This window comes from Aspergillus fijiensis (assembly GCF_003184825.1).
Source record: "Aspergillus fijiensis CBS 313.89 unplaced genomic scaffold BO72scaffold_10, whole genome shotgun sequence".
Taxonomy (NCBI): domain Eukaryota; kingdom Fungi; phylum Ascomycota; class Eurotiomycetes; order Eurotiales; family Aspergillaceae; genus Aspergillus; species Aspergillus fijiensis.
This window is the reverse complement of record NW_024468986.1, coordinates 404,412-432,351: the sequence shown is the minus strand read 5'-3', so window position 1 is coordinate 432,351 and position 27,940 is coordinate 404,412. Positions and strand designations below refer to the sequence as shown.

At 55.5% G+C, this 27,940-nt stretch overlaps 15 protein-coding genes across 15 annotated transcripts; 9 read left to right on the top strand and 6 right to left on the bottom strand.

The window, feature by feature from the left end:
• Positions 1 to 210: 210 nt before the first annotated feature.
• On the bottom strand, positions 211 to 3,486 carry BO72DRAFT_475521 (putative methionine permease; the record flags this gene model as incomplete). The annotated part of the gene is made up of 6 exons (XM_040947329.1): positions 211 to 739; positions 859 to 1,051; positions 1,794 to 1,849; positions 1,914 to 2,314; positions 2,371 to 3,099; positions 3,169 to 3,486. The coding sequence occupies 6 exons, from the start codon at positions 3,484 to 3,486 to the stop codon at positions 211 to 213; spliced, it is 2,226 nt and encodes a 741-aa protein (XP_040804186.1).
• A 1,060-nt stretch (positions 3,487 to 4,546) lies between these two features.
• Positions 4,547 to 6,024, top strand: BO72DRAFT_398572 (zinc-binding alcohol dehydrogenase family protein; the record flags this gene model as incomplete). The annotated part of the gene is made up of 4 exons (XM_040942095.1): positions 4,547 to 4,804; positions 4,859 to 4,899; positions 4,957 to 5,405; positions 5,492 to 6,024. Coding segments are annotated over 4 exons (1,281 nt in total), but the record flags the coding sequence as incomplete, so codon positions are not given.
• A 515-nt stretch (positions 6,025 to 6,539) lies between these two features.
• On the top strand, positions 6,540 to 8,116 carry BO72DRAFT_503055 (LLM class flavin-dependent oxidoreductase; the record flags this gene model as incomplete). The annotated part of the gene is made up of 1 exon (XM_040949092.1): positions 6,540 to 8,116. Exon 1 carries the CDS (start codon positions 6,662 to 6,664, stop codon positions 8,114 to 8,116), a length of 1,455 nt encoding a protein of 484 aa, XP_040804184.1. The 5' UTR covers positions 6,540 to 6,661.
• A 157-nt stretch (positions 8,117 to 8,273) lies between these two features.
• BO72DRAFT_456431 (uncharacterized protein) lies at positions 8,274 to 8,824 on the bottom strand (the record flags this gene model as incomplete). The annotated part of the gene is made up of 2 exons (XM_040946274.1): positions 8,274 to 8,677; positions 8,737 to 8,824. 2 exons carry the CDS (start codon positions 8,822 to 8,824, stop codon positions 8,274 to 8,276), a joined length of 492 nt encoding a protein of 163 aa, XP_040804183.1.
• A 148-nt stretch (positions 8,825 to 8,972) lies between these two features.
• Positions 8,973 to 10,541, top strand: BO72DRAFT_13324 (uncharacterized protein). Its single transcript, XM_040939115.1, has 2 exons — positions 8,973 to 9,936; positions 10,001 to 10,541. The coding sequence occupies exons 1-2, from the start codon at positions 9,205 to 9,207 to the stop codon at positions 10,064 to 10,066; spliced, it is 798 nt and encodes a 265-aa protein (XP_040804182.1). The 5' UTR covers positions 8,973 to 9,204; the 3' UTR covers positions 10,067 to 10,541.
• A 766-nt stretch (positions 10,542 to 11,307) lies between these two features.
• BO72DRAFT_445562 (uncharacterized protein) lies at positions 11,308 to 12,848 on the top strand. The gene has a single exon (XM_040944082.1). It carries the CDS (start codon positions 11,783 to 11,785, stop codon positions 12,527 to 12,529), a length of 747 nt encoding a protein of 248 aa, XP_040804181.1. The 5' UTR covers positions 11,308 to 11,782; the 3' UTR covers positions 12,530 to 12,848.
• A 727-nt stretch (positions 12,849 to 13,575) lies between these two features.
• BO72DRAFT_493510 (alpha-N-arabinofuranosidase A) lies at positions 13,576 to 15,869 on the top strand (the record flags this gene model as incomplete). Its single annotated transcript, XM_040948380.1, has 8 exons — positions 13,576 to 13,761; positions 13,821 to 13,836; positions 13,881 to 14,382; positions 14,431 to 14,514; positions 14,576 to 14,685; positions 14,732 to 14,871; positions 14,915 to 15,421; positions 15,480 to 15,869. 8 exons carry the CDS (start codon positions 13,576 to 13,578, stop codon positions 15,867 to 15,869), a joined length of 1,935 nt encoding a protein of 644 aa, XP_040804180.1.
• BO72DRAFT_445560 (GNAT family N-acetyltransferase) lies at positions 15,802 to 16,871 on the bottom strand. Its single transcript, XM_040944081.1, has one exon. The coding sequence runs from the start codon at positions 16,650 to 16,652 to the stop codon at positions 16,032 to 16,034; it is 621 nt and encodes a 206-aa protein (XP_040804179.1). The 5' UTR covers positions 16,653 to 16,871; the 3' UTR covers positions 15,802 to 16,031.
• A 270-nt stretch (positions 16,872 to 17,141) lies between these two features.
• Positions 17,142 to 18,064, bottom strand: BO72DRAFT_371698 (class I SAM-dependent methyltransferase; the record flags this gene model as incomplete). The annotated part of the gene is made up of 2 exons (XM_040941012.1): positions 17,142 to 17,861; positions 17,924 to 18,064. The coding sequence occupies 2 exons, from the start codon at positions 18,062 to 18,064 to the stop codon at positions 17,142 to 17,144; spliced, it is 861 nt and encodes a 286-aa protein (XP_040804178.1).
• Positions 18,065 to 18,610: 546 nt separating this feature from the next.
• On the top strand, positions 18,611 to 19,486 carry BO72DRAFT_493507 (uncharacterized protein; the record flags this gene model as incomplete). Its single annotated transcript, XM_040948379.1, has 1 exon — positions 18,611 to 19,486. The coding sequence occupies one exon, from the start codon at positions 18,611 to 18,613 to the stop codon at positions 19,484 to 19,486; it is 876 nt and encodes a 291-aa protein (XP_040804177.1).
• Positions 19,487 to 19,531: 45 nt separating this feature from the next.
• BO72DRAFT_503051 (uncharacterized protein) lies at positions 19,532 to 20,670 on the bottom strand. Its single transcript, XM_040949091.1, has 2 exons — positions 19,886 to 20,670; positions 19,532 to 19,824 (listed from the first exon to the last, which is right to left on the bottom strand). Exons 1-2 carry the CDS (start codon positions 20,557 to 20,559, stop codon positions 19,665 to 19,667), a joined length of 834 nt encoding a protein of 277 aa, XP_040804176.1. The 5' UTR covers positions 20,560 to 20,670; the 3' UTR covers positions 19,532 to 19,664.
• A 1,090-nt stretch (positions 20,671 to 21,760) lies between these two features.
• BO72DRAFT_503047 (oleate delta-12 desaturase) lies at positions 21,761 to 23,031 on the top strand. The gene is made up of 2 exons (XM_040949090.1): positions 21,761 to 22,571; positions 22,624 to 23,031. Exons 1-2 carry the CDS (start codon positions 21,788 to 21,790, stop codon positions 23,022 to 23,024), a joined length of 1,185 nt encoding a protein of 394 aa, XP_040804175.1. The 5' UTR covers positions 21,761 to 21,787; the 3' UTR covers positions 23,025 to 23,031.
• A 617-nt stretch (positions 23,032 to 23,648) lies between these two features.
• BO72DRAFT_371999 (uncharacterized protein) lies at positions 23,649 to 24,271 on the top strand (the record flags this gene model as incomplete). The annotated part of the gene is made up of 3 exons (XM_040941030.1): positions 23,649 to 23,795; positions 23,858 to 24,039; positions 24,094 to 24,271. Coding segments are annotated over 3 exons (507 nt in total), but the record flags the coding sequence as incomplete, so codon positions are not given.
• Positions 24,272 to 24,627: 356 nt separating this feature from the next.
• Positions 24,628 to 26,658, top strand: BO72DRAFT_503041 (M81 family metallopeptidase). Its single transcript, XM_040949089.1, has one exon. It carries the CDS (start codon positions 24,876 to 24,878, stop codon positions 26,421 to 26,423), a length of 1,548 nt encoding a protein of 515 aa, XP_040804173.1. The 5' UTR covers positions 24,628 to 24,875; the 3' UTR covers positions 26,424 to 26,658.
• On the bottom strand, positions 26,521 to 27,758 carry BO72DRAFT_13142 (uncharacterized protein). Its single transcript, XM_040939099.1, has 3 exons — positions 27,361 to 27,758; positions 26,897 to 27,278; positions 26,521 to 26,840 (listed from the first exon to the last, which is right to left on the bottom strand). Exons 1-3 carry the CDS (start codon positions 27,485 to 27,487, stop codon positions 26,618 to 26,620), a joined length of 732 nt encoding a protein of 243 aa, XP_040804172.1. The 5' UTR covers positions 27,488 to 27,758; the 3' UTR covers positions 26,521 to 26,617.
• Positions 27,759 to 27,940: the final 182 nt, after the last annotated feature.

Genomic DNA, 27,940 nt, shown 5'->3' with positions numbered 1-27,940 from the left:
TCCGGGGGTTCTCCCCCGGAACGTGTTAGTTCTAAGAATCAGGGTTGAGTGTGACTGGGAAGACAAAAGCCCATTAACAAGACACTATATAGCAAGTAGTACGTAAGTAGCCAAATTACCGCTGCATCCTTGCCTCTCCGTCCCGCGAGCAGCATTCCTCCCCGCCCTTCCCGGAAACCCCAACCCAGCACTATATCAAGAATGAAAAGTCTACTCCCGATCCTCAGGCGTAAACACCAAAACCCGCACCTCGATACTCTCCCTCGCCTCCTCGTTTTCGGTCCCCGGGATCACAAACGCACTGTGCGGCACGCGGCGCGCGCGCCCGTCCGTCTTGCTATCGTAGCACTTGATGAGCGTGACCCATTCGGGCGTCTGCGCGTGCCGGTAGTACCATTTCGTGGCGGGGTTGGCGCGCACGGCGTAGGTCTCGCCCTCGCGGTCCGGGTAGATCAGCTTGATGGGGACGAGGTCGGCGTCGTCGACGGTGTGCGCCTCGGCCACGGCCAGCGGGTCGCGGCGCACCGTCTTCAGCGGCCGCCACACGTTGATGATCTGGTGGCGGCCTTTCAGGAGCTCCTCGGCGTCGTCGGGGAGGTGGTGCGAGACGCGCGAGACGGCCGCGGGGAAGGACTGGTCGATGTGCACGCGGTGCACCGGGGTGCGGAGCTGCGCCTGGGCGTTGGCCGCGGGGCGGCGGATCGTGTGGTCGAAGATGTAGGTACGGGTTGCTCCGGTCCTGCACCCCGTGGTCATTATCAGTTAGCGGCTGGGAGGCGGGCGGAGCGGGGAGATATAAAAGGTGAGGGGAGGGGGAATGGAGGGGGCGAAGGGAAAGAGGATGGGAGGGAGACATACACTTCCTTCAGCAACCGATCCACCTCCGGGTAATACACCCGCTTGATCTGCTCGTCATCCAGGAAATCTTTCTCCGCACTGACGTGCGGGTGGAACTGGAAGCCGTTGCCGTCCAGCGTGTACTCGGCTTCGTGGCCGCTGACGTCGTGGATGGTCGTCGGCACGGACTCGGACGGCCGCTCGAAGGAGTCGGCTTTGCCCGCGTAGTTGGGCCGCAGGTGCGAGCCGTCTTCGACTTCTTTGATGTAGTTCAGGACGGTGTGGACGTCGTGGGGGGAGGTCCGGGGCTGGGGCGTGGATTTAGTTTGTGGGGGGAGGGTGTTAGAGGCGGGGAAGGAGGGGATGTCCCCGGTGGGGAGGTGGACTGCTGCTGCGGCCATTTTCTCTCGGTGTAATTTAAGGTGTGGTATAGATGGCTGTGAATGTGTCTGGTGGATGTGAGGAGAGCAGCTCTACGCCGCTATCCACGGTTATATATACCATCCCAATGGTTGCGGTCTGCTCACCACACACGCACGCAGCATTTGTCAGACAGAGCACGTCATACCACGCTGATAAATCCAACCTACCCTCCGGCGATAATGGGTCGTCACATCTCGCACGGATGATGCAAACAGCATAGCATTGTACTCGTTCATATCCATGTGATGTCGGAGGGCTATAGACAGGGATGTCTTGGAGGGCGCCAATTACAAAGAACGCGGGGAATGCTGATTTCTAATCCGCTGCAAGGAATGCATCCGACTGCTCCGTCGCTTGCACCGAGGATCTCTACCAGAAGTTTGAACAGAACAGTACTATTGGAGATTCTGGGGCTGTGACGCTCGAACGGTGGTCTGATTATCAATCTATCTAGAACTCGTATACGCGCACTAGTTTGGTATGGATTGCTCCGTCCTCCGCCTCGGCCTTTTCCTCCTCCAGATGATATCCACCCCACCGGGGAAGCAGAACCGTCCATACGTACCAGTATAGCACTCCAAACACAATTCTACAATAGTTAGCAAATGCCGAGACAAACGGGGCAGGGTGCGAGGATAGGGGCAGAAACATACACGCCAGTTCCAACAATCGCATACGTCGCGTAGAAGAAGCCCACGTCGCCCTTGCCGCCCTCTGGCGGGAAGAAGGGCGATGCCAACAAGACCAAGGAGATGAGCACGCGCAGCCACACGGCGGGCAGCCATGCCTGAAACGGACGCGGGAGGTCGGGTTCCTTGTAGCGAAGCAGCAGGAGCCCTAGTGTGACAGCTAGACTGAAGAACTGGCCCGGATAGCCTTCGACATCCAGGATAAAGTTGTAGACGTCGCCTTGGGGCGGCAGGGCAATCACCAGGACGGAGGGGATGTAGTGCACGATCAATCCACCTAGCGGTGCTCCGAACGGTCGCGAGGACGAAAGCACCTTTGACCAGGGCAGAAACCCCTGGCGGGCAATCTCTTGGTTGACACGGGCCTGACAGCAATGAGCATTGACCCCACCGAGAGGGGCGATAGAGGCTGGGAACATACCAACGCGAAAGTGACTACCATGACGTTGCCAGCGGCCGAGATGGCAATGGCCAGAGGAAGCAACGTCCTCCCGATCTGATTCCCGAACAGCCGCTCAAACAGCAGCGCTGCCACGAGTTCTCCGCTGTTCTTGATCTCCTCGATCGGGACCACCAGAAAGTAAGAGACATTCGCCAGAAAGTACAGCGCCCCCGCCGTCAGGAGCGCCGCGGGACACACCGTCTTGAGGGTGCGAACGGGATCTCGCACCTCGTTCATGACGTTGTTCAAGTTACTCAGCCCAGCGTACGAGTAAATGACCTTGAATAGAGACGTGGACAGCAGATTCCAGCTCCAGTTGGAGTCCTCCCACAGCGAATCCCACGAGCTGAACACACTTCCCCGCTCATCCCCAACCGAGGCATCCGTCTCGCTGGGCGGACGCACGAGAATCACCCAGATGCCGGTCAACGAGATGGCCCCGACCAGAAAGATCTTCAGCCATCCCAGCACGTTCTGCACCCAGATGCCCGTCCGCAGGAAGAACCCGTGCATGATCGTGACAAACGTAATCAACCCCAGCGCCAGGACCTTGTGCTGCAGCTCAGTCGGCTCGACATTGAACGCGAAGAAGGTGTACTTGGCGAAGACGATGCAGTTGCTGGCCGTGAACCCCAGCAGCACCGCCTGCACGGCGATCAAGGTCGAGGCCAGGAAGCGCGGCCGCGGGTAGGTATATTCCAGATACACCTGCGGATGTTATGTCACTACTCAGACTGTTTCCCCTCTATGCGAGAAGATCCATGCCAGGCAAAATACCTTATCGCCGCCCGAGCGAGGCAGCATGCACCCATACTCCAGCGACACGGCCAGCCCACACGCGGCGAGCACGGTGCCCACCCCCCAGATCAACAACGACAGACCCACGCTCCCCGCAGATTTGACGATCGAGCCCGGGGTCGCGAAGATGCCGCTGCCGATGACGCGGGAGATGACGAGGATGTACGCGCTCGTCCAGGTGAGGGTCTTGGGGCTGTTGGTGGCCGGTCGGGCGGCGGATTCGGGGTCGGGCACCTCGTCCGGGAAGACGGGTGTGCTGGAGATGCCCAGCAGAGGCTGTCGTTCGGCTTGGGTCATGATGGATCGGTGGCTGGATTTGGTGATGGGGTTCAGTATCCCCTCGGGATGGGAAGCTTAGATACCCAGTTTAAGGTGTAAGCAGCAGTTTGTTTGGCGTGGCTGCTTGGAAATCAGTATCACACGCAGGCACGTCATTCTGTGCGCATGTTGTGTGTTTATCCCAGCTGATAACGACTTATCTCAAGGCGAGGAATCACACAGCCTCGGGGAGGTGCGTGGGAATGACACGTCCGAGGAGGTCATGCCGGCAGTGTCTGTAGAGGTTACCACCTATCACATAGTCGGACACCTCTTGACCTGATCCGTCCGACCAGTGTGTGCTATATAAGATAAATCCAGCGCAGGTCGTCCCCTGGCAAACTGATCCATAACCCCCAGCTGATGTTTCAGGAAACGAACGCTTGAAAGCAGGAAGGCGACGTCGTCAGCAGCGGTCGCAGTTGCGTGCCATCCCCTCATCCGCCACGAATCACATCATCAGGACCGGGATACATGCCATTTGCCTGCGGTGTAACCTGGTTGGTGGCTGCGCTCGCCCTCCCAAAAACTGGTCGAACTTAGGGCTTTCTGCCCTCATCCGCTTTGTCGACTGTCTCTCACGGATCCCAGTCCCGCCATGATGAGGCAGAGTGACGAACTGGCGAGATTAGCTCCGATGACTGTAATATGGGAAGCTGCCGATTTTTGTGTCTTGTGTCTTGTGTCTTGTGTCTTTGGGGTCATCATCCCTTGGATGCGACCGACGATCATGGTCGCATCCTGGACGGGATGATACCATCGCTGCGTGCTCAGCACGCCATCCCACCCCCGCCCCGCGCAATGCTGCCCTTCCCCAGGCGCGATAATTGGGTTCTTGCTGGGCGATTATCGCCAATCGATCAACCCTGTGGTCCGTGTGTTCCGGGAGATAGAGATAAACCTGCAGAGGGTGAGTTTCTCGGCCGGGTGACAAACGCATACATATCTGGATCGCGCGGGGTGCAAAGTTCCTGCAAATTCCATCACCTTGTCGTTCGTTGTACAGAATACACGCACGCAAGCACACATATCCGGCATCATGACCACGATAGCGACCTACACCGTACCTCCCTCGCTGGACGACAAGTACCCTCTCGTGTACGACAGCCCTGTGCGGGTTGAGCAGCGCTACTACCCCGAGAGCGAATCGATCGAAGCCCCAGCCCCAGCACCAACGCAGGCAGCGCCGCAAGCCACTCAGAGCGCCCTGCTCCTCCACGGCATCGGACAAGAATATACCCTCGTGACCGATCATGCCATCCCGTCCATCCTGGGTGAGGAGGAGATCCTAGTCAAGGTATGACTGTGCTTGTACGCTTCATTTGGCTCCTAGACTCTGACATACCTGCAGATCCAAGCGATCGGCCTCAACCCAATTGACTGGAAGGGCCCGTATGTCTTTCTTCCCTGCCCCTGCCCCCTCCACACAACCCACTAACAGCGACGCAGAGCGTATAACTTCGGCATCCCCGCTCTCCCCTGGATCAACGGCCGCGACCTGGCCGGCGTGGTCGTCGCCGTGCGCGACCCCGCCCACCCGCGCATCCGCGTCGGCGACCGCGTCCTCGTCCCCTCCACCGACTACCGGGACATCCGCAAGGCCGCCTTCCAGCAGTACGCGGTCGCCACGCACTTCAACGCCGCCCGCATCCCCGACCAGACGGGCGTGCACGTCAGCGCGTCGTTGGGGGTGGCGTTTGTGGCCTCGACCCTTGCCTTGGGCGTGTCTCTGGGCCTGGATTTCTCGACGATCGCCGCGTGTCCCGGCCCGAATCTCGTGGATGCCGTGCAGTCGGTCGACGCAGCGGAGATCCCGGCGGATGTACGGGAGGAGTGTTTCTCGGCGGTACCGGTGCAGGACCGCTTGCGGAGGGGCGAGTGGCTGGTTATTTGGGGGGGTGAGTCTGCGTCCCTTTCCCGCGTTTCTTGGGGTGGTGGATGAACTTGTCCGGTTTTTTGAGTGAAGATGACTAATTTATGATAGCATCTACAACCACGGGGATGATCACCCTACAACTAGCGAAGCTAGCGGGCCTGAAGGTTCTCTGCGTCGCCGACGTCGCCCGCCATGGGGCGCGCCTGCACGCCCTCGGGGCGGATGTGCTGGTCGACCGACACGATCCCGCCCGCGCGGTGGAGATCATCCGCGGCGTAACGGGGGGTGGGCTGCGGTATGCGGTGGACATCGTGGGGCGGGAGACGGCGACGCTGCTGCAGGAGGTGTTGGATGCCACCGTGCGCGAGGATGGCTCGCATGCGCATCTGCTGGGGTTGACAGGATTGCCCAAGGAGCGACGGGCGGGGATCAAGTATCATACCGTGCCCATCAAGCTGTTCCATTCGTCGGTCGGGGTCGGGGAGAAGATGGTCGCGTGGTTGGAGGAATTGCTGGCGTCGAACACGCTGCTGGGGCCGGAGGTGGTGCGCCATGCCGGCGGTTTGGAGGGGGTCAACGCGGCGCTGGATACGCTGCGGCAGGGGAGTGTGTCGGGGAAGAGGATCGTGGTGGACTTGGAGGGTTGAGCGGGGTCCTAGGGGAAGGTTGTAAATAGTTGCAATAGATTGGATTGTGAATAGGCATTAAAATGATACAGGTACAGTACTTGAATACACCGGCTGATTCAATACGGAGCCGGCAGGCTTGGCACTGTCTTAGGGTTGACGTGCTGTATACCTTTCATTGAGCATTCTACAATTCCCCTTAGGATAAACATCATGTCACTCGAAAGCACTACTTGACATTCAGCTGTTGCAATAATGCGTGTAAACCCCCACTGCCAAGAGATCACAAATGGCAGGTAAATCAACCCGTGTCATCATCGGCACCGCATCTGGCGCAATCGAGGCCGCCTCGCACGTCTTCCGGGACCCCTCCATTGGAAGAATGTTGCGACACAAGCTCTCGGGCGAGTCATGAGGGGTAATTTGGTGGTCAGGACCGATAAGAATGTTTATCTTTCTCCAATTCCGCCGCATATAACAAATAACCCAAGCACACACCACCACCATACGCAAGACTCTACACTTTCTCCCTTCCTCCCACGCCCCATATCCCTCACCTCTACTCTGATTCGCAGGAGGACCACAATCGAGGGTAGGACTTCAAATCATCCAGTTAATCACTAAACCTCACCTCTACTCGCCAATCACCAAAATGGGCTCCTCCACTCCCCCCAAGAAACAACTCATCCTCAACGCCTTCGCCATGCAATCCCCCTCCCACCTCAATCCGGGCCTGCACCGCTACCCGCCGGACCAAGGCCACAAATACACCTCCCTCTCCAACTGGGTGCAACTCGCCCAGAAGCTCGAAGCGGCCAAATTCCACGCCATCTTCTTCGCCGACGTGCTCGGCGGCTACGACGTCTACCGGGGCCCCGCCAACCTGACGCCCACCATCCCCGCCGGCGCGCAGTTCCCCATCAACGACCCACTCTACAGCATCCCCGCCATGGCCGCCGCGACGCACAGCATCAGCTTCGGCGTGACCGCCTCGACGACCTACGACGCGCCGTACGCGCTGGCCCGCCGCTTCTCGACGGTCGACCACCTGGCCCAGGGCCGCGTGGGCTGGAACATCGTGACCTCGTACCTGGACTCGGCGGCGCGGAACTTCGGGCTGAACACGCAGATCGAGCACGACGAGCGCTACCGCATCGCGCACGAGTACCTCGACGTGGTGTATCAGCTGTGGGAGGCGTCGTGGCGCGACGGGGCCGTGAATGCTCATGGCGACGGGGTCACGGGGTATGCTGACCCCGCGGCGGTGCGGCAGATCAACCACAAGGGCAAGTATTTTGACGTCCCCGGCCCGCATCTCTGCGAGCCGAGTCCCCAGCGCACCCCCTTCCTCCTGCAGGCGGGCACGTCGAGTGCCGGGAAGAGCTTCGCGGCCAAGCATGCGGAGGCGATCTTCTTGAACGGCCAGTCGCCCGAGCTGGTGCGCCCGTCGGTGGATAGTGTGCGTCAGCAAGCAAAGGAATTGGGGCGGGATGCGAATGCGGTCAAGATTGTGGCGGGGGTGTTGGTCATCGTGGCGGAGACGGACGAGAAGGCGTGGGAGAAGTTCCGCGAGTATGGCAAGTACGGGGACAAGGAGGGGGCACTGGCGCTGTTCGGGGGCTGGTCGGGTTATGATCTGGCCAAGTACTCGGATGAGGAGGATTTCCGGTTCGTCGAGGCCCCCGCTGTACGCAGTATGGTGAACCACTGGGCGAAGACGGTGCCGGGTGGGGAGGGCAAGAAGTGGAATAAGGCGACCATTGCCGAGTATCTGGTCATGGGCGGCAATGGGACGAAGATCATCGGGGATGCGAAGACTGTGGCGGATGAGTTGGAGCGCTGGGTCGAGGTCGCCGATGTTGACGGGTTTAATCTTAGCTATGCCAGTGTGCCGGAGACGTTTGATGATATTATTGAGTATCTGGTGCCGGAGTTGCAGCGCAGAGGGTTGTTTCATACCGAGTATGAGGTGCCAGGGGGCACGATGCGGGAGAACTTCTATGGGGTCAGGGGGCAGACGAGATTGCCGGAGAGTCATCATGGGGCGAGGTATTTCTGGAAGGAGGGGGAGGAGGTTCCTAAGTATACTTTGCAGGAGAAGGAGTAGTTGGGCCGAGAGGTGTGGGTGAAAATGTACTTTAAAAAATTAATGCTATTTCACATTGATGTGCTGAGAAAATAGTCTGGCACGGTAGCCTATGCTTGACAGGATGTCGTCGATGATTAAAATGTGTTTTTTATTGAACAAAGGCTGCTCATTATTCCTAGAACCAATACGTCTTGCCCGCTATGCTCTCCGGATTGCCCGTAGTCCCCGGTGCCACTCCCACCTCACGCAGCCTGGCTTTCAACCGCGCAGTGACTGCGGCCGGATACTCGGACGACGAGTGAGCGGGACCTTTCCCCGCCGCGGCCAACTGATCCGTGAGTTGATTGTCGGTCCTGAAGAACGGCACAGAGAGCACACCGCTGGCGTTGGCGCATGCTTGATACAGTGCCTTGAACCTCTCCTCGCTGTATCCCCCGCCGGTGATGACTGCGCGTGGAGCGATGGTGAAGTCGTTTGGGCCAACCTGAGTGTGGAGAGCTGATGCTGGAGGTGCCTTCCCTGCGAGAATGAGCGGGACCTCCTGCTCTGCAGCGGGGAGGTTGTGGCCGGCGTAGACAACTGCTGTCGTTTAGTCTCATCATATGACTATATGTCGGGGCAGAGCGGTGATTGCAGACCATTATACTCTGGGAGCATGTGTGTGCGGACAAGGGCTGCGACTTCGCGCTTGGCGCCACAGAGAATCACAGGGATGGCGGTGGTCATGTTGTTGATCATGTATTCAGAATTCAAGGATGTGAGACCGGAAGCCCAGACATTCCTTGCACCTTTATGTAGCAGGTGAATAATGCAAGGGGTGTCTGGACCGATTACAGAGCGCAACGCTTCGGACGTACATTCAGCCCCGAGAAACTTGCCGCCTTTACTGCACCATTGGCTGTAACTTATTGCGGCTCAAGGACGTGGGGCAGATACCACTGCATCTGAAAAGTCATGAAGTCATCACGATCTTCGGAGTTGATGTCAACCCCGAGCATGAATAAGCAAACCCCCCACATCACTCCAGCATATAAACCGAACACCAACCTTCGAACGAGATCATCGGAATTTTGACTCCAAGATATCTGTTCAAAGCGGCCCCGACAATGTCAGATCCACCCAAGCCTCTCCACGACAATGTGTCACGCACCAAATCCAGCTCCCCACTAGGACGAGCCGTCTTCATCGGCCTCCGCGCCGCCGACGTCTGGTGGCAGTACAGCTTGTTCAGCCAGGGCTGGGCCTCCCAGCTCATAACCAAGCTGGGTGGCTCTCCCGTCGTGGCCGGCAACGTTTGGGCCACTCCCAGCAGCAGCCTTCACATCTACTACCACCTCGTCAGCTTCCTCTCCCTGGGCAGCAGCATCAAGCAGATCGCCGCCATGCTGTTCGTCTCCGAGCAGGAAACCCCCGTCGGCTCCGCCGCCCTGATCGCCTTCTTCAACACGGCTTTCAATACAATTAACACCCTCCTCGCCATCTGGTCGCGCACCTCCCAAGCCCCAGCCTCCACCAACAAAACGCTACTGGACTTCATCCTAGCGAACCCCACCGTAACCATTGGCTTCAGCGCCTACCTCATCGGGATATTGACAGAGGCGGTCTCCGAGTTCCAGCGTCGCGCCTTCAAGAAAGACCCCGCCAACAAAGGCAAGCCCTACGGCGGGGGTTTGTTCTCGCTGGCGACCAATATCAACTATGGGGGGTATACCGTCTGGCGGGCGGGGTATGCGATGGTGACGGGCGGCTGGCCGTGGGCGGCGACGACCTTCGGGTTCTTCTTCTGGGATTTCGCGGTCAGGGGCGTGCCGGTGTTGGATGACTATCTGGTCGGTCGGGTGAGTGTACCTTCAGTTTTGTTTGAGTTTGCGCGAGTGGTAGAACTGGCTGACTTGTTTTTAGTATGGGCAGGCTTATGAGGACATCAAGGCGCGGGTGAAGTATCGGTTGATTCCTTGGGTGTATTAGATGTCTCTGCAATTTTTTGGAGTGCAGGTGGTAGCTGGAAGCTTGGCACGACGGATGAAAGGTAATGTGTGGTGATGCTGCCAGCTTGGTAGATTTTACTGTCAAGCGAACTGGAGACGGCAGGCTTGAGGACTCCTGTAATAGGTTTTAATGAACTTTAGCGTTTCCCGAAAGTACAGAGTACCAGATGCTTCTGTTATGTTGTGTGGTGAGTACCTACTTATCGGTATCCAGTGGTACCGAAAACGGCTCTAAAATGTAAGACGAATGTTCTTCGGGAATACTTTGTCATTCGCGATGGAGATGATCCATAATATTAGGGCAATTCTCCTCCTGTTCTTTTGTTTTTGTCCTTTCAGCTTCCTGTTATAAGTCAGAGACAAGTGAGCAGATGACAAGCCTCGAACTCGGACTATTATCCTCTCTGAGAAGTCTGGGTGTTATGGCAGAGGCAAATTCAATTCCCTAGGACGTGGTGTTAGATTCAACCAAAGCGTTGTATAGTGGATCATTACCGTTCCGGATGGCGAAAAATTCAAGGGTCAACCTAGTATTCCAGAAATCCAGCCCCAATGCAGCGTACGGTTGTCAAGAGGGGGGAGGGCCTTTTCCAGACACAGGCGCAGTGAATGTTGTTGCCTTCTGTTTGGTCCTCTTCCTCTGCAGGTTAGACATCAGAGGAACACTCAGTCAAAAGTCGCGATGACTATGCTGGCTGAATGGGGCCACACCAACAACTAGGACCCTTGTTTGAGGCGAACCTCCTATCCCAAAGCCTGAGGCACCATCGTGGGGCATTTAGCCTGTGAAGAGAGTAGGATCCAACCGGAAAGACCCTGAGCAATATAGAATATGGCAGGCTTCGATACTAGACGCTGGGGCTGTGCCAAGTAGCGCAAAATTGAGCCGGTAGCCGGTGGTTGTGGGGTGTCGGTTGTCGCCTTGAACCGCCGGCCTCGGCCCGACAATTGCTTCGGGTGGGAGTATTTCATCATATCCGATGATCAATTATATGGTTGCCTAAAGGAGAAGACCCCACAGCCCCATCATGATAGTATAGGCAAACGCTATTATTTCCTAGTCTACCCTGAGTGATCGATTTTGAGCTTTCTATTGGTGCGCGCTGCGCATGGCCCGCAAACTCTGCCAGCTCCTGGTGGTACCATCTGGGCGATTAGACCCCTAAAAAGAGACCCTGTTGGAGTTGATATCCACCTCAGTCAATGTAAATTTCGGGAGCATTGAGATCTGTGCCATCGCTTCCAGTACCAGATAATGCATGGATATTAACAGGAAGTCCCTGTGTGGTAAACCTTTCTCTGGATACCACCACCAACTGTTCGTCTGTCATGATTAGAGGATCTACTACTCGCCAAGTTCTTGTCTGCACAATGCAGTCCGAGTAGCTGTCTGCTTATATGTGCAGGACCTAAATTACTATCAACACATCGGATATCAGCAACCCCACAGATGACTCTGTCTTATCCTAAAAAGCCAGTGTTCCTTGGCGACACCTGCCCCGGCGCTTCAAATTGCTGCCTAGAATCGAGATCAACTAGTATCCAACAGTATCCACAGCAACAAATATAGATTGTTTGTATATCTGTTGCAGCCACTACATTCTAAATACAAATCACTCAAGATCACACACAAGTCTTAACTTCAGCTCCCAACTCTCTGTCCCAATTGTTTTCTAAGCAATTCCTTCCACCCACCATGCCAACCCTCAAATCCACCGCCGCTCTCCTCGTTTTCACCCTTGCCCTAGGTGCAGCAGCCCAGCCCACCACACAAGCCACTATGAAAAACAACACCAATGACGAGGCCACATGCGTCGTCTTCAACTGGGACCGCCAATCCGTCTCCTGGGACGAATACCCACCAAAACGTGTCAGCGCAGCCTTCAGCTGCCCCAACACCACTACAACCACGAGTACCAACACCAACGCCTGCGAGATCACGGGGACGGGGGGATACGGCACCTACTACGCGGTGACGAACCTCACAGGCCTCGCCGCGGGTCCCCTGACGGCCCTAGTCCAGAAGGCGGTCGATGAGAAACAACTGCAGACAAGCAATTTCAGCGCCCAAGCCACAGTCTATGAGGGGGTGGCCCGCACGCCCCTCGCGCCAGGCCAGTCGGCGTACGCTGTCGAGATCGGCCGCAGCTACTGCTTTACGGGGACGGTTTCTAGCTGTACGGGCGGCGACCACCAGATCGCTGACGACACGCCCGTGCGGGTGTGTTCGCCCCTGTGGCAGTATGTCCGCACGGTCGGGGACGTGATCGTGGCCTACGGCGGAATAGTGAATGTGACTCGGGAGCAGGCCGCCAACTTGACCGATCCGTTTGCCGGTCAGAACGTGACGCTGCCGAACGGGGCGGCGAGGGGGTTGGTTGTCGCGGGGGATGGCTGGTTGACCGGGCTGGTGGTTGCGGTTGCGGTGGCTCTGATGGTTTAATGTCCTTTTGTGTATGTTCGGATCTATGATCTTGTTTTGTGAGTTATGAGATAATGTGCTTATGACTAGTCTATGGTGGATCCGCAAGTCTGCCAGCTTACGATGCAATTGATCCTGTTATTTGTTCTTTGTAACTGTGATGATCGAGAGAACTTGTCTTCTTGCCTTTTTCTGTTTCTGTCTTTCTGTCTTTTGTTTTTCTGTTTTTTTTTTCTTTGTTTCTTTTGGATCTCTTCTCTATCTTGGCACGGTGGTGGGATTTGTAGGAATAGAAATGAACACAACGCTTAGGGTTGTATACTTCTATATGTATAGCTGCCCTGAAAATGTCCCTAGCTTTTACCAGAAAACAATTTATAGTATACAATACAAAACATAAATCACCTCTTTCATCCTTTACGAGCATTTACTAGTGGTGTTTATGTTCTATGATAGCTATAGTCCTCTGGATCATTCACAGGCACATAAATTACAAACATGGATCCGTGATATTCACACTTGAAAGATTATCCAGCACTAAACCAATCTAGGTTGCGATGCAAGTCAACCTTTCCTGAAATGACAAGGTCTAAGTAATGTTGTGCCTCAGGCACCAACTCAGGATTCCGAGGTAACACCAGTTTCACCTTCTCCACAGTACTTCCCGATGCAAAAAATACACTTGCAATCATGATGCTATAGAATCTCGCCTCATCTCCGCATTTCAAGAGGCGAACGCTGCTCTGGAGACAGAACAAGTACCCGAAACAGGCCTACCCGAACCTAAATCGCCGGGCAAGTGACCTCCCACCTGTCATTCGGTGGAGATCCGGGGAAACCTACTAGTGTGACAGGAGTGACTCTCGGCTCATTTCTCTGGCTCAAAGCCATCAATAGCAGAAATCAGGAACCCTGCTCGGAGATCGAGGATATGGGAGTGTATGATGTCATCACGGGAGTCAATTCGGACGGCCGCGGTTCCTGGTGCAACCAAGACATGGTTAAAAGCATTTCTTCGGCCACTGTTGATCGTCTAGTTCGTCAATTACTGGTGCAAGGGATCAAATATGAAGGCACTTGCACGTTCTATCTTAGCTGCGCTGACAGCATGGCTGCCCCACGATACCGACTCCACAACCTCCCTTGCAGCGAGGGCCAATGCTGCGCCGGGGAATACCTCCGCGGTGAACCTGACGGTCATCACGTCTGGAGGTAACCTATCTAGCCCGTTGCTGTATGGGATTATGTTTGAGGTATATGCCAGTCCTGTCCACAAATGAGTGTAATGACTGACATTCGCTGCTCTCTCTAGGAAATGGATCATTCTGGTACACCCACCCTCGCTGCGCAGCAACAAAGCTAATGTGAACAGGCGACGGAGGGCTCCACGGACAATTGCTGCAGAACAACGGCTTTCAAGGGGCCGATCCCGGTCTGACTGCCTACAAACCCATCGGACAAGCAGAGATCATGCAGGATTACCTGTACCCGGTGAGCGGTGCCATCACTTCTTCCCTACAGGTATCCGTACCAGCGAGCGGCGCCACAGGCCTGGTTGGATTTGCCAACACAGGATACAAAGGCATTCCGGTGGTAAATACGACATATTGGTGTGAGTTCTGGATGTTGGGTGATTACACCGGAATGATCACCCTCCAGCTAGCTGGATCGTCCAGTGGAACGATCTTCGCTTCGCGTAACATCACGGTCGCCAGCACTCAGAACAACTTCACCCGATACACGACGGTGTTCAATGCCACAGCAGCACCGGACGGCAACAATGAGTGGAGGCTACTTTTCAATGCGTCTAAAGTGTCGGGAGGGACGCTGAATTTCGGACTTCCGCAATTGTTTCCGCCAACGTATAAGTTGAGGTGTGTGTGCTTTCTTTGCGGGAGTGGGAGAAAACTGACATAGTCAAGGTCCAATGGACTCCGTCACGATATTGCCAAGGTTATTGCAGATATGAAACCGTCATTCTTGCGCTTTCCAGGGGGAAATAACTTGTATGACTTCTTTTCTCGCCTAGACCAATTGTCTATCCGGATTTTCATTAATGCTTGGCAGGGAAGGTCTGCAAGTTGAGAGTCGGTGGCAATGGAACTTGACCATCGGACCGGTAGTCGAGCGTCCTGGGCGACAAAGTGATTGGTTTTATTCCAATACCGACGCACTGGGTAGGACGCGCCCGAATACTTTGACTGTGCCTAATGAGTCATTCAGGTCTGGATGAGTACCTATGGTGGTGCGAGGATATGAACATGGCTCCCGTGCTGGCGGTCTGGGACGGCAAGTCCTACGGCGACATCCTGTCAGGCAAGGAGCTCGAACCCTACATCCAGGATATTCTTCATGAGCTTGAGGTGAGTCGCTCTGGTCGCGTCAATCCCAAAGCTGATCGAGTAGTACCTTCTCGGCGTTCCCAACACCACCTACGGAAGTCTCCGCGCCAAGAACGGACGCGTGCAGCCCTGGTCAATCCAGTACATCGAGATCGGGAACGAGGACGACTTCACCGGGGGCTGCGCAACGTATCCCCGCCGCTTCTTGCAGATCTATGACGCCATCCACCAGAACTACCCCAATATCACGCTGATCGCCTCCGCCAGCGATCCACAGTGTCTTCCCTCCGATCCACCTCCTGGGATTATGTACGACTTCCACTACTACCGCAGTCCAGACCAGCTGGTCGCCATGTTCCACGAGTGGGACCACCAGTCCCGCTCGCGCCCGGTGATGATCGGCGAGTACGGCTGTCGCAATACAAGCTCTCCCGACGGGTTCTACTGGACGTTCATGCAATGCAGCTGCAGCGAAGCGGTGCACATGATCGGACTGGAGCGGAACAGCGATGTCATCAAGATGGCATCTTATGCACCCTTGCTGCAGAACTTTCCGTACACCCAATGGTCGGTATGTACCATTCTCCCGGTGCTCAGGCTTTGTCACTCTTGCTAATACATCCTCGCAGCCGACGTTGATCGGGTTCGACTCGAACCCAGGCTCCCTTACCCTGTCCACATCCTACTGGGTCCAGAAGATGTTTTCCAACTACCAGGGGCAGAGCATCCTGCCGGTGAATTCGACGGCCAGCTTCGGCCCCTTGTACTGGGTTGCCTCGCGGACCAACGGGACGTACATTATGAAGATGGCCAACTACGGTAACGACCACCGCACTGTTCGGGTCACCATCCCGAACACGACAGCTGGACATATGGAGCTGCTGTCCGGTCCACGGGATGGAGTCAATGTCCCGCACAATTCCACTATCCAACCCGTGATACAGAATGTGACGGGTAGCAAAGACAGCTATACAATACAGATGCCGGCGTGGGGGGTCGCGGTGCTGGTTGTGCATTGATGAGCTGCTTACTATAACCAATGTTAGTACCGTTGTGCATAAACTAGCATACAATACTATTCGCATTTCTCTTCATCCGTCTCGAATACCGCATCTTAAAGCAGCCCCAAAACCACACCACAATTCCTCAAACTCCCCTCTCCGGAAAGGAAATAGATTAACTCAAACCTCAACCCCATAAACCCCCAAATCCTTGGCCATCCCCGGCAAAGCATAAACAGCACTCCTCTTCCCACCAAACACCTTCAACGCTCTCTCCCCCCGAAACTCCAACCCGATTTTCTCCAACACCCGTCGACTCCGGGCGTTATCCACATCACAGAACCCAAACACCCCGCCCACCCCCAATTCCGTGCAGGCATACTCCACCATCGCCCGCCCGGCTTCGGTCGCATACCCCCTCCCGCTCTCCTCGGGCAGCACGCTGAACCCGATGTCGGGGACACTGTATCCGTCGGGCGGGGTGCCTTGCATCAGGGAGATGGTGCCGACGGGGACGCTTTCGGCGAGCGGGGCGGTGGGGTGCGGTCGGCGGGAGAGGAGGAAGATCCCGCGCTGGTGGTTGGAGGTGGTGTAGATGCTTTGCAGGCGGTTGGTGAGGAAGGCTGTAGCGTCGTCGGGGGTTTTGAAGGGCGAGGGGCCGCAGGAGGTGGTGAAGTCTGGGCTCGTCCAGAGGTGGTGGAGGAAGGTGCTGTGCGTTGGGGTGGGGGAGAGGAGGGAGATGTGCAGGCGCGGGGTCGAGGTGAGGATTGGAGAGGTGGAGGTGGGGGTGGGGGTGGGCATTGTTTCAGCTGAGAGATTGGTGTTGGAATTGGAGTATGGCTTTTATTCTTCTAGGTTTATGTGGTTTGTTGAGATTATGACTCTGTGATATTTTTCGGGTGGGTGAGGGTTGTTGGTGTCTTAGAAGGATATTATCTTGCGAAGGTAAATGCAAAGGGCGGTAAATGCAGCCGAAATTGAGTCATTGCGCTTATCAGTGAGTCAAGCAATACACATACAATAACTAATCCATTACTATTGTCTTGACTTTAGTGGTCAGAGGCAGATAGGAGGGAGGCTAGCTAATATAGCGCCAGTCTTTCAATGCTCCGTTGCCGGAGATATCCGCTGCTAGCCCGACGAACATCCTGGTGTTCATTAGCCGTCACCGGTGCACTAAGAGCGACAATTGCCTCGTGCTCCTAGAAGCTGATACTTCAACATTTCTGAAAGATCATTAAATGGAAATGCGGCATCTCAAACCACGTCTAGTGCACTAATATCCTCAAGTTACTCCCTCACCGCGCAGAACCAAAGCATCCGCACATTCTCATCTGTAAACGACACGTTCCGCGTCTTCTCCCACTCCTCGCCCCAGTACAACTCCGCCTCCACCCGCCACCGCGTCCCAGTGACTTGCCCGACATCATACCAGAATCCTTTGATCGACTCCACGTTGTGTCGGTAGTGCATTGGGTCATTCTTGAACCCTTTCAATGCGTAGTGTCCTGCCAATCGCGTCCCCATCTGCCGCCCGGCAATGATCACCCCCGGTTTCTCCTTGCACAGCCGGACAAGTCGCGCAGCTACCTTGACCTGGGTCTCATAGTCCCATAGATGAAGGACCGAATTAGTTAGGACGACCTCGAGCTTCCCGTTCACCGTCTGCGCGAGCCTTCCCCGCGTAAACTCCTCGTCATCATCCGCGGTGAGATCGCCAGTGATAAACGTCGCATCCAGACGGTCGGCATCGCGAAAGAGTCGGTAACCCAGGTCGATGAAGATCTGCTCGAGGTCGCAGCCATAAAGCTGCTTGCCGGGGATGCCCTCGTTGGCGAGGAAGCGGATCTCTTGGCCGACGCAGCAACCCACGTCCAGGAATCCGGCGTCGGGGTTCGCACGGAGGTGGTCCATTACCCGGGGATAGAAGGGGAGTGTGGCGAGGTTGAAGGAGAGGAAGCGCATCTGGCCGATGCAAGGGTATTGGCAGACTTTGAAGGCTTCATCGCGCTGTGGTGGGTTAGTCGTGCGGTTGTTTCTCGTTCTTTGTCTTGGGGGCAGGGAGAGCTTACCACTGCTAATACATGGGGGATTACTTCGTCTGGTTTGAGATTGCTGTAGGTCTCGAGTAAGTGTTGCGCAGTGGGATTGATGGATGTGACCTCGGTTTCGAACCACGCGGGCTTGGCTGGGGGGTCCTCAGTTGCGGTCATGGTGATTCCGTCAGTTGCGGTCATGGTGATTCCGTCAGTTGCGGCCTGCGGCAAGGTGAAGATTATTCAAACCCAGTCGGACTGAGGCGCCTTTCTAAGCTTTTAAATTCCAGCCTTTGAACCGGGGTGAGACCACTTGGAGGGGGGAAAGTGGGCCATTGTCGCGGTGCGATAGCCCTAATGGCGGGTTTATCAACGCTAAAGCTACAGCACTAGCAGGGAAATCATTAACTGGCTATCCTGCCACGTCAGCTTTTAGTCTGAGAGTTACCTTGTCAAGGCCCTGTTCAGAGACGAGACAGACAACAAAAATGCCGGATCCCTCCGCGGTATTCTCATGTAAGCCCTCATCATCTCTTTCTTCACAATATTCACTCTTTTGGTCGTGGTTCAAAGAGAATACTCATTTCGAGGAGGAATACCTCTAAGAAAGAAGGCAATTGGTGCCTATATAATACTCGTAGTATTCATATCTAGACATCATCATAATCACCCTCATATCAACAAACCTAACTTGAAGATCCCGAAGTACCAACAGTAGCAATCATGGAGAGCAATATGCTGAAGGATTACGCCATGGAATACGTGGCCCGGATCCTCGACAATAGTACCATCCCCTACTGTCTAGTCGGGGAGTCGGTGCTTGAGCTCTACGGCCTACAGCACAAGCTAGGCTTATTTACAGGGTTCTCCATCCCCGCCGGATGGATGGAGCACGCCAAACATGCGTTGCAGCCGCTCGGGAATCTGGAGTGCCACGGCGACTGCGATGCCCGCAGGGGTTACAAGCCCATCTTCAAAGAGGATGTGCCCGCCATCGCACCCACCTGGCATTTCCACATGCTCCCGCCTCTCCTCGCGAGGGGTGAGCATGGCTACTGTCAGCGCCAGCCGTTCCTCTGGGGTTTCGTCGTGAATTTCTACCATCACTCGGATGTGCTCTGGTTCTTCCCCGAGCCGCCCCGCGGCAACCCCACGACCGCACCCCGTCCGGCCCTGGGAGATAATGTGCCCCCGGAGGGACTGGGCGTGCTGTCGGACTACTACATGCTATCCGATGATCTGCGCCTGTCGGCGTTCCGGCGCCACTCGCCCGAGCATTATCCCATCAAGATCCCCACCCCGCACCGCCTCCTGGAAACCACCATCTGCCAGATGTGCGTGCACCGGCAGAAGCGGGACGACGGGCTCGCGGAAATCTGCGCCGCCATCTTCCACCGCGTGACTTTGCCGCGCAGGATTAACCCCCAACTCCAGGTCGTGTTGCAGTGGCGCGACTTGTCCGACCCCTTCCGCGGCTTCGTGGAGAACCACTTCAAGGACCCTCGGGATCCGACCAAGTCGGACGATGGATGGGAGGAGCGCGTCCTCGCTTTCCTCTACACAAAGCCGGAGGCGCACTCTTTGCTATCCTCTAAGTGATGGTCCATCGTATGCAGTAGACAGTTCCTTACTCTAGTACACGAACTCAGTAAGTTAACGACAATTGCAATCGCAACTTATTTTCAGTCAGTCAATCACGAGGCTATGCGTAACCATACAATATCTCAGAAAAGGTAAGAACCCTAAGAGCTGTTCCCACGACGCTCCTTAAGCCTCCTCAACTATGCGCCTTGGAAACATACTCATCGTTGAGTTTCTTCTCCAGCGCCTGTTCTTCCGAAACAGCGCGTAATTCATCCAGCTCCACGAACCCCAGCGTCCGTAACCCGACCACCAGATACTTTTTCCAAAATGACACTTCGTCCTTCGTCTGCGGGCTAGATTATCACGTCAGAATCATAGCCAATCATATACTGAAAACAAGGTGAGCAAACTTACTCTCTCAAACATTTCGACCGCAGCGTCACCCACTCATTCAATTGCCTGATATACGCCATTGCCAATACAAACCCCAACGTTGCGCCCGGCACCTGGCTCTGATGCACACTAAACAACGCCGCCAATGGCACCGAGATCGCATACACCGTGCTATCCTTAGCTGTACCACGCAGGTACGGCGTACGGGAAAAGTAGAAGATTGCCAGCCGCGTCCAGATGAACCCTTCCAACGCGTATATGCTGAGTGTATGCAGACTCGGGATGCGGAATGCATATGCCGCTATGGTAGCCAGAGGCCGCAGGCACGCGGCGGCCTGGTAGGGCGGGCGGGTCGTGCGGGGATCGCCGCGGCGGAGCGTGCGCAGCAGCACGAAGCTCGTCCCCGACCAGATCAGGCTGCTCAGCACGTCGAGCGCGTCCGGGAGGATCGTTTGCGAGTGTGGGGTCTGTGCTTTCCCAAGCCAGTAGCGGAAGTACTCCAGGAGGCCGGTGGCGATGTGCAAGGACAGGCAGGTGGTGTTCTTGGCGAATTTGATGTGGTAGACTGGGGCGTTCCAGATGGTGTGGTAGAGGATCACGGCGGTGTAGACTACTATGCGGTTGAGGAGGGCGAGTGTCTCGGGGTCGTCGGGGAGTTTGAGGTGCAAGGGTAGAGGGTTGGGGATAGATAGCATCTTGATAAGGCTGGTGGTTGTGGTTCTGATGCGAATAAGTTGCAGCACAATGTGGTGATACAGTAATGCAGGTGTGGTCTGTCTTGTCTTCTTATGGTTTGTGAGTTATCGGCCACGTCGGTGTCTGTGTTCTATTGCACCATGCTTGGATTACCAGAAGTCATGCATGACGTGGATCCAGCGTCTGTATTTTACTGTCTGTGGCTCGGATGAAAACTAACTCGCCACCGCATGTCCGATCGGATACGTCCACGATGATGGAGAGCCTGTTGTCCCATGATGACAGTACCTTGAACCATGACCATGACTGTCTAGATTAACTTGCAGAGATAGCTGAACATTCTGATTTCAAGAACATTCTTATGCTGGAGGGATGACGTAACAATTGCTGGTGGTGCCTATTTCATAGCGCATGACTCCTATGCATTTAAAAAGAGCTGGAAGATCTCCGCAGATCATACATCCCTTGCGTCGATCATGCAGGATTCAGCCGTCTCTCTTCACCATTATTCGGCATACTAGAGTTATGCATGCCCATTGGCTAAGTCATTGTAGTATGAATAAAGCCACATTCCTGACGCCACAGATCTTGCAAGACTATCACCTACCAAATTGAGACTCTCATGCAGTTATGACCTCACTCAACTTGACATTCTTAACGGATGCGTGTTTCCTCTTCACGCAGTTGGCCTTATCAATTAGGCATGTTGGCCCTGACTCGTCGAAGGTATGTCGCGTAAATGATTGGCCTTGGATTTACCGGGATGCATCATGCAGCAGGCGACCATGGGATGCACACTTCTCCACTGCAGCTCTAAAACTGCCAGGAACTGATCGCTAAAACAGGTAGGACAAGCCTCTGAGGAGGTGGCACATGTGCCTGAGTCAAGCCTCGAATGCATACCTTATGTATCAACCAATCTAAGCGTGGCTCTTCTTCGCATTCCTCGGCTAGAATCCCATCAATAGGCCATGCAGGGTCGGTCTACGGGAATTATGATCGTTAATTAGGTTCTATGTTGAAGTAACCCTAAAAGTATATAATCTCTTCATGTGAAGACCTCTTCCAGACACGAGTGTGAGCGGTCTTTGAATTATAAAGTGTACCACGACTCGCTCGTGGTTTGATTCATCAAGTCCCCAGCAATCCGTGAGTTTGACCACAGCCTGGTAGCATCATTCCTAGAACAGAATCTAATAACGGAAGACGCTAACCTCGAAGCAGACCATGACTGAACATTTACCAACCCTTAGGGGCCTGAAGGAAGCAATTCCTGACTCATGTTTCGCCCCGTCCCTTTGGACCTCTCTCGGCTACCTGACCCGCGATATCCTCTATGCCGCAGCTCTCGCATACGCTACAACCTACATCCCGTTGTTGGAAAGTGGTTCTCTGCGGTTCCTCGCATGGCTTATCTATGGCCTTCTCCAAAGCTTCGTGGGCACCGGCCTATGGATTCTAGCCCACGAATGCGGCCACGGCGCCTTCTCCTCATATCCCCTGTTGAACGACATCATCGGCTGGGTTCTGCATTCCAGCCTGCTGGTGCCCTACTTCTCCTGGAAAATCACGCATGCGCGCCACCATCGGTACTCGGGACACATGGAGAAAGACACTGCGTTCGTTCCACCGACTCAAGCAGAATATGCAGCCAAACGCCGCAGGTGGATGGATGCCATGGAGGATCTTGTCGAAGACACCCCCCTCAGTACCCTGCTGCGATTTGCAGCTCACCAGCTGCTGGGGTGGCAGGCTTACCTTCTTTTCTACGCCACCGGGGCGAAAGCAGCGATTGCCCGTCCGAAGGCCCAGACTCGCACTCCCCTCCCCCTCTCACATCTCTCCCCTGACAGCCTACTGTTTCATCCCAAGCAGCGACCAGTTGTGCTACTCTCCGACCTCGGCCTCGCCCTCACCATCTCGGGTCTGGTGTATTTAGGCTCCATCCTCGGGCCCTCCCGCGTAATGCTCCTGTACTTTCTACCCTATTTCTGGGTCCATCACTGGATAGGTCAGCCTATCCGTCCTATCCCCAAGACATACACTATGCTAACAAGCGGCAGTGGCAATAACCTACCTCCACCACACCCACCCGCAGATCGCGCACTATTCCTCCGAGACCTGGTCCTTCACGCGGGGGGCGCTGGGCACCGTCGACCGCAGCTTCGGCTTCATCGGCCGGCATTTCTTCCATCACATCATCGATCACCATGTCATTCACCATCTGTTTCCCCGCATTCCGTTCTACCGGGCCGAGGAGGCTACCCTGGCGATCAAGCCGCTGCTGGGGGCGGAGTATCTCGAATTGCGTGAGGAGAATTTCTTGGCCACGCTTTGGCGGACGTTTCGGCGGTGTCAGTTTGTCATTGATGGGGATGACGTTGGGGGGAAGTCTGGTGTGTTTGAGTGGAATGTGGTTGTGGATGGGTGTGGAAATTGGGATATTGGGGTGAGTAAGGCTTGAGGCTTAGAGGGAGTATTAGTGGTGTGTGGTCTTGTATCCAAAGATATATTAGTGTATCCATTGAGGTTTACCTCTGTTATGAGAATCTAACAAAGCCGCAGGTACAGATTTCAGAGCAAATACTATTTTAAGAAAGAGACAATTGTCCTGATATCATGGAAAACCATGCACCACTGGTCAGAGCAGATACAAATTAACCAGCTTATTTTAGGTAGGACTACCATAGTCATGTCAGCTCACAGATTAAACCAGGACCTTCTTGCTCCCTTGGACATGAATTCCAGACCAGAAAGTGGCCAAATGCCTGTTTTGGGGTCAAATCAAATGGTCATGGCCGGATGGTTCGGAACCGAAACAGGGCAGAATCAAGCTCTTACCAGCTATCTTACCAAGACACACTCTGCAGCCTTGCAGATATAAAGTCTTCCGGATGGTGAGATAACCTTGCTTTCCAAGCACCAAGTATACCTTTGATCTTCCCTTCCTGACAATTCTTTGCAGGTATGGGCGCTGGTTCGTTCTTGGACGAGTATATTCTCGGTCGCGATATCCCAGAAGCAGTCAGGTGATATTTCAACTCGAAGATTTTCGCTGCGAAACTCTCCCCGCTGATGGCTGTGTGCCAGGCTAAATGATCAACAGCTCCTGTGGAGACTCCAGACAGGACACATCCTGAGTCCGCTGATACCTCGGCGACCGGGGATGCGCATTGCCGACCTTGGGACTGGAACAGGGCACGTTGACCCTCTACCCCTCAGAGCCATTCCAGATGTATCTAACTGACTTGAGGTGGTAGCATCTGGTGAATAGACCTCAGTTACGAGCTGGATAAGGCTGAGATTTGTGGCTATGATATCTCGGATCTCTCGTACCCGCCCTCAGCCACACTCCCGAGAAATGTCAAGCTGGGCAAGTTGGATGCACTATCCGATCTACCGGAGGAGTACCGGGGTGCATTCGACGTCGTGCATTTGCGGCTGTGGATCTGCGTGATTCGAGACAACTGCCCGGATAAGTTGATTGAGGTCGCTACGGCTATGCTAAGTGAGTTGATCTTCTCATGCATCAGGTCTGGGCTGATCGAGTTGCTAGAGCCGGGCGGCTACATCCAGTGGGAGGAGATCGGACGAGATACCAGCTTGGTGACATCCAGTCCCATGCAGCGCTTGGAGAACCTCTATGGCAGACAGCTGGAGAGTGAGAGAATCGATCCAAGGTATGTACTTTCTCTGCAAGACTCAAGCTAGCTATCAAGCTAATACGGAGTGCCAGCTGGGTGGGTCACTTGCCTGGCATCTTCAGGGACAAGGGTTTTGAAATACTACAAGGTGATCTTGGCCTGTGGGACAACACGGTGCGCGGGTTGTATTATGCAAATTATCTTGTTGTCGTGATGAGCGTCATGCGGTCGAATTATGCGAACAGCAAGGAAAAATCAGCCGATCTGGATGCGGTGGCGAGGGAGCTGTTTGAACAGCGTGATGTTGACCATGGGCTTGCTTGGAGACCGATAGAGTTGGTTGCCCAAAAGGCCAAAAGAGCCTAGAGGTCCTTTGCACCGAGCTTGAAGCTTGGATAACTTAATTTTTGTTGTCGGTGCTACCTACAGTCGTAGCAAATGGAAGCGCGTTTGTTTATTGGCATCGGATATTTCTTACTGTATAGATGGCTATCATGTGACGGACATGTGACGGACATGTGACTGACCCCTCTTTCTCCAATTGCTTCCCCTCACTCACTCATCCCGTCCTTCACCATCCACACTCACACTCTTTCTTCCACTTGCACCACCTATATTCACTGTGTCACTCTCTACAATTGTATCCGTCGTTCATCCTCACCCACAGTCCCATGGCCTCTCGCCCCGTCATCGCCATTGCCGGCTTGGCCTGCGAAACCTCCGCCTTCACCCCCGCACGCACCCACGCGGCCGCCTTCCACCCACGCCGCGGCCACGAAATCCTCGACGAATACCCCTTCCTGCGCCCCAACACTCCCCTCGGCGACGCAGCATCCTGGCATGGCGCATTGATCGGTCACGCACTGCCCGGGGGAGTCGTCGTCCGTGCCGACTTCGAAGCCCTAGCAATCGAGATCGTCTCCCGACTCACCCAAATTGCAGCCTCGACACCGATCGACGGACTATGGTTTGACATCCACGGTGCTATGGTAGTGGAGGGACTAGACGACGCGGAGTTCGAGCTCCTCGGTCGGATCCGCAGGGTCGTCGGGCCGCAGTGCGTCGTCTCCGCGTCGATGGATCTCCACGGAAACGTGTCGCGCAATCTGGTCCACCAGACCGATCTGATCACCTGTTATCGCATGGCACCGCACGAGGATGAGACGGAGACTAAGGAACGCGCGTGTCGGAACTTGGTGGATCTGCTGCTTCGTCGGGATTGCCCACCCGGTGCGACCGTGCGCCCGCGCCCGCTCAAAGCATGGATCCCCCTGCCCATCTTGCTGCCGGGGGAGCAGACTTCCACCCGTGTGGAGCCGGCCAAAGGGTTGTATGCGCTTGTGCCTGAGGTCCAGGCGGGGGACGGGGTGATCGACGCGGCGATCTGGGTGGGCTACGCGTGGGCGGACGAGCCGCGCAACCGCGCGGCGGTCGTCGTGACGGGGTGGGAGGAGGGGGCGGTGGTGGCGGGGGCGCAGCGGCTGGCCGAGTCGTTCTGGGATGCACATGCGGAGTTCCACTTCGTTGGGCCCACGGGGTCGTTTGCCGAGTGCATCGATGTGGCGCTGGCGTCTGCGCCCGAGGCGCGGCCGTTCTTTATCTCGGACTCCGGCGACAACCCTACCGCTGGTGGGTCGGGTGATGTCACCTGGGGGCTGGCTCGATTGTTGGAGAGACCAGAGTTCCAGGGGCCCGATGGACCGCTGGTGATCTATGCCAGCTTGCCGGGGCCGCAGGCCGTGCGGACCATGGTGGATGCAGGGGTGGGTGCCACGGTGACGGTCACGGCGGGGGCGGAGGTGGATGCCGTCCATGCAGGGCCGATCACCTTGACCGGGCGCGTGCATGCGATCAAGCATGGTGACAAGGATGCCCGGGTCGAGGCGGTGTTGCAGGTCGGCTCGGTGTTTGCGATCCTGACGCAGCTCCGCAAGCCTTATCATCATGAACGGGATTTTACTGATCTGCAGCTGACCCCTCGGATGGCCGATCTGGTGATTGTTAAAATCGGATACTTGGAGCCAGAGTTGTTTGAGATGGCTGCCGACTGGATGCTGGCGCTGACTCCAGGGGGTGTCGATCAAGACCTCGTCCGTTTGGGACACCGCCGCATTCGTCGTCCTATGTGGCCTTTTGACACTGTCTTCCCTTCTCCTCCCGATCTTCGTGCGCGACTTATTCCTGCTTCGGATCAGACGCTGTCAGCGCCGGATGAATAGTTGATTCAGGCACAGTACAATTGGCATACGTGACTAGCCCGAGTCTCGGTGCAATTTTCCTATTCATCAGCGAAAGCGTCTACATTATTCTACGCAGATGACGTCGTAGATCGAACCAATCATTACATCATTTTGGAACAAGACAAGGTATCTAAACAGTACAATACACGACACGAGATCAGACATCAAAACTTCTACTCCTTGTTGGCAGCGCCAGTGAAGGGGCAACCAGAGGGTACCTCCGCATCATCCGCCTTGATCTGCTCGCGACCGCGGGAGATCTGGCGGAACATGTCGAGCGGGTCGAACCAAACGTTAATCTGCTCTAACTGGAGGGCCTTGTTGACCTTGGCCACGATGATCCCCTGGATGTCGATTGGGCCGCCGTGCGCCTCAATCCGGACCTTCTCTCCCTTGCTAAAATCCGCCCATGTTAGTCACTTTCCAGGTAAGATTTGCAGAGGCTGACTCACTCGTTGAACCCGACATAGTCGCGGGCCATCTCGCCCCAGTGTCTCCATTTGAAGACCACAGTGGGCGGGCCGCTGTACACCTCGGTCACCTCCCAGGCGAAGGTGGGCATCATGCGCTTGAAGCTCTTGTGGCTCATCTCGAAGTCGTTGTGGGCCGGGTCGTAGTACGCGCTCGGGGTGAGTAGGGCGTTGTAGGTCCCCACCTTGAGCATGTACTCGCCGGACAGTGGGGGACCGCCGTTGAGCGTGACGTGGTACTTTTCGTGGTCGATCGTGCGCCAGTCCGCCAGCGAGGTCTTAAAGGAGGCCTCGATTTCCCAGTTCTTGACGAGGTTCTCGACCAGGTTGGGCAGACTGCCGGGCTCGTGGGATTGTTTCTTGGCTGCGAGCGAAGAGTCAGAAATGTCAGCGACGTCGCCCTCAAGGGAACTTGGGACTGGAGGATGGATGGGTGGGCAACATACTCCGCTCGTACACAGCACGGGTGTTGGAATAATCCGGGGGAGCGCCATATCTCCAAGCAGCGTCCTTGTCCTTCAGGACGGCGTTGGGGTCAAGAACATAATCGGGAAGTGCCTCTGCGTCGCCCATTGTGAAGATCTGTGAGAGCTAAGGTTTGGAAGTGTGGACCTTTTTCCAACGGCGGTGCAGGGGCAGGTGCGCCGTTATGTATGTTTTTTTGTGGTGCACCGGACAAGGTTACACTGCCTCTGCCCCCTCTCAGGGGGGAACGTGGCCTTTTGCCAATTGGGCCCATGTGATAGACTACATGACAGGGTTGAAGTAAGCACTTGAGGCCGTAGCAGACGATTAGTGGTATCAACCCTGGTCGGCGAGGCCGGGTGGGGAGTATGGGTTTGCCTCCAACGCTCTTAGCGTGCGATTGGACTCTCCGCGGGGATTGTTTGCATTCGCCACGCCGGCCGTCAGAATTAATTGACACGGATTGAACGAGTCAGTCTGCAAGATTGATTCCACACCTTCACTCCGAACAACGGCTCATGCAGCCTGGGTGAAGACCGCAGGGACCAGCATACAACATGA

Coding starts and splice junctions, on each gene's coding strand:
- BO72DRAFT_445562 (XM_040944082.1), top strand. CDS start 11,783: ATGCCAACCCTCAAATCCACCGCCGCTCTCCTCGTTTTCACCCTTGCC.
- BO72DRAFT_503051 (XM_040949091.1), bottom strand. CDS start 20,559: ATGCTATCTATCCCCAACCCTCTACCCTTGCACCTCAAACTCCCCGAC. Junction 19,825..19,885: donor CGGTCGAAATGTTTGAGAGA/GTAAGTTTGCTC, acceptor GTGATAATCTAG/CCCGCAGACGAAGGACGAAG.
- BO72DRAFT_13142 (XM_040939099.1), bottom strand. CDS start 27,487: ATGGGCGACGCAGAGGCACTTCCCGATTATGTTCTTGACCCCAACGCC. Junction 27,279..27,360: donor CCGTGCTGTGTACGAGCGGA/GTATGTTGCCCA, acceptor CTTCGCTCGCAG/CCAAGAAACAATCCCACGAG. Junction 26,841..26,896: donor GACTATGTCGGGTTCAACGA/GTGAGTCAGCCT, acceptor GGCGGATTTTAG/CAAGGGAGAGAAGGTCCGGA.
- BO72DRAFT_503041 (XM_040949089.1), top strand. CDS start 24,876: ATGGCCTCTCGCCCCGTCATCGCCATTGCCGGCTTGGCCTGCGAAACC.
- BO72DRAFT_13324 (XM_040939115.1), top strand. CDS start 9,205: ATGTCAGATCCACCCAAGCCTCTCCACGACAATGTGTCACGCACCAAA. Junction 9,937..10,000: donor ATGACTATCTGGTCGGTCGG/GTGAGTGTACCT, acceptor ACTTGTTTTTAG/TATGGGCAGGCTTATGAGGA.
- BO72DRAFT_503047 (XM_040949090.1), top strand. CDS start 21,788: ATGACTGAACATTTACCAACCCTTAGGGGCCTGAAGGAAGCAATTCCT. Junction 22,572..22,623: donor CTGGGTCCATCACTGGATAG/GTCAGCCTATCC, acceptor AACAAGCGGCAG/TGGCAATAACCTACCTCCAC.
- BO72DRAFT_445560 (XM_040944081.1), bottom strand. CDS start 16,652: ATGCCCACCCCCACCCCCACCTCCACCTCTCCAATCCTCACCTCGACC.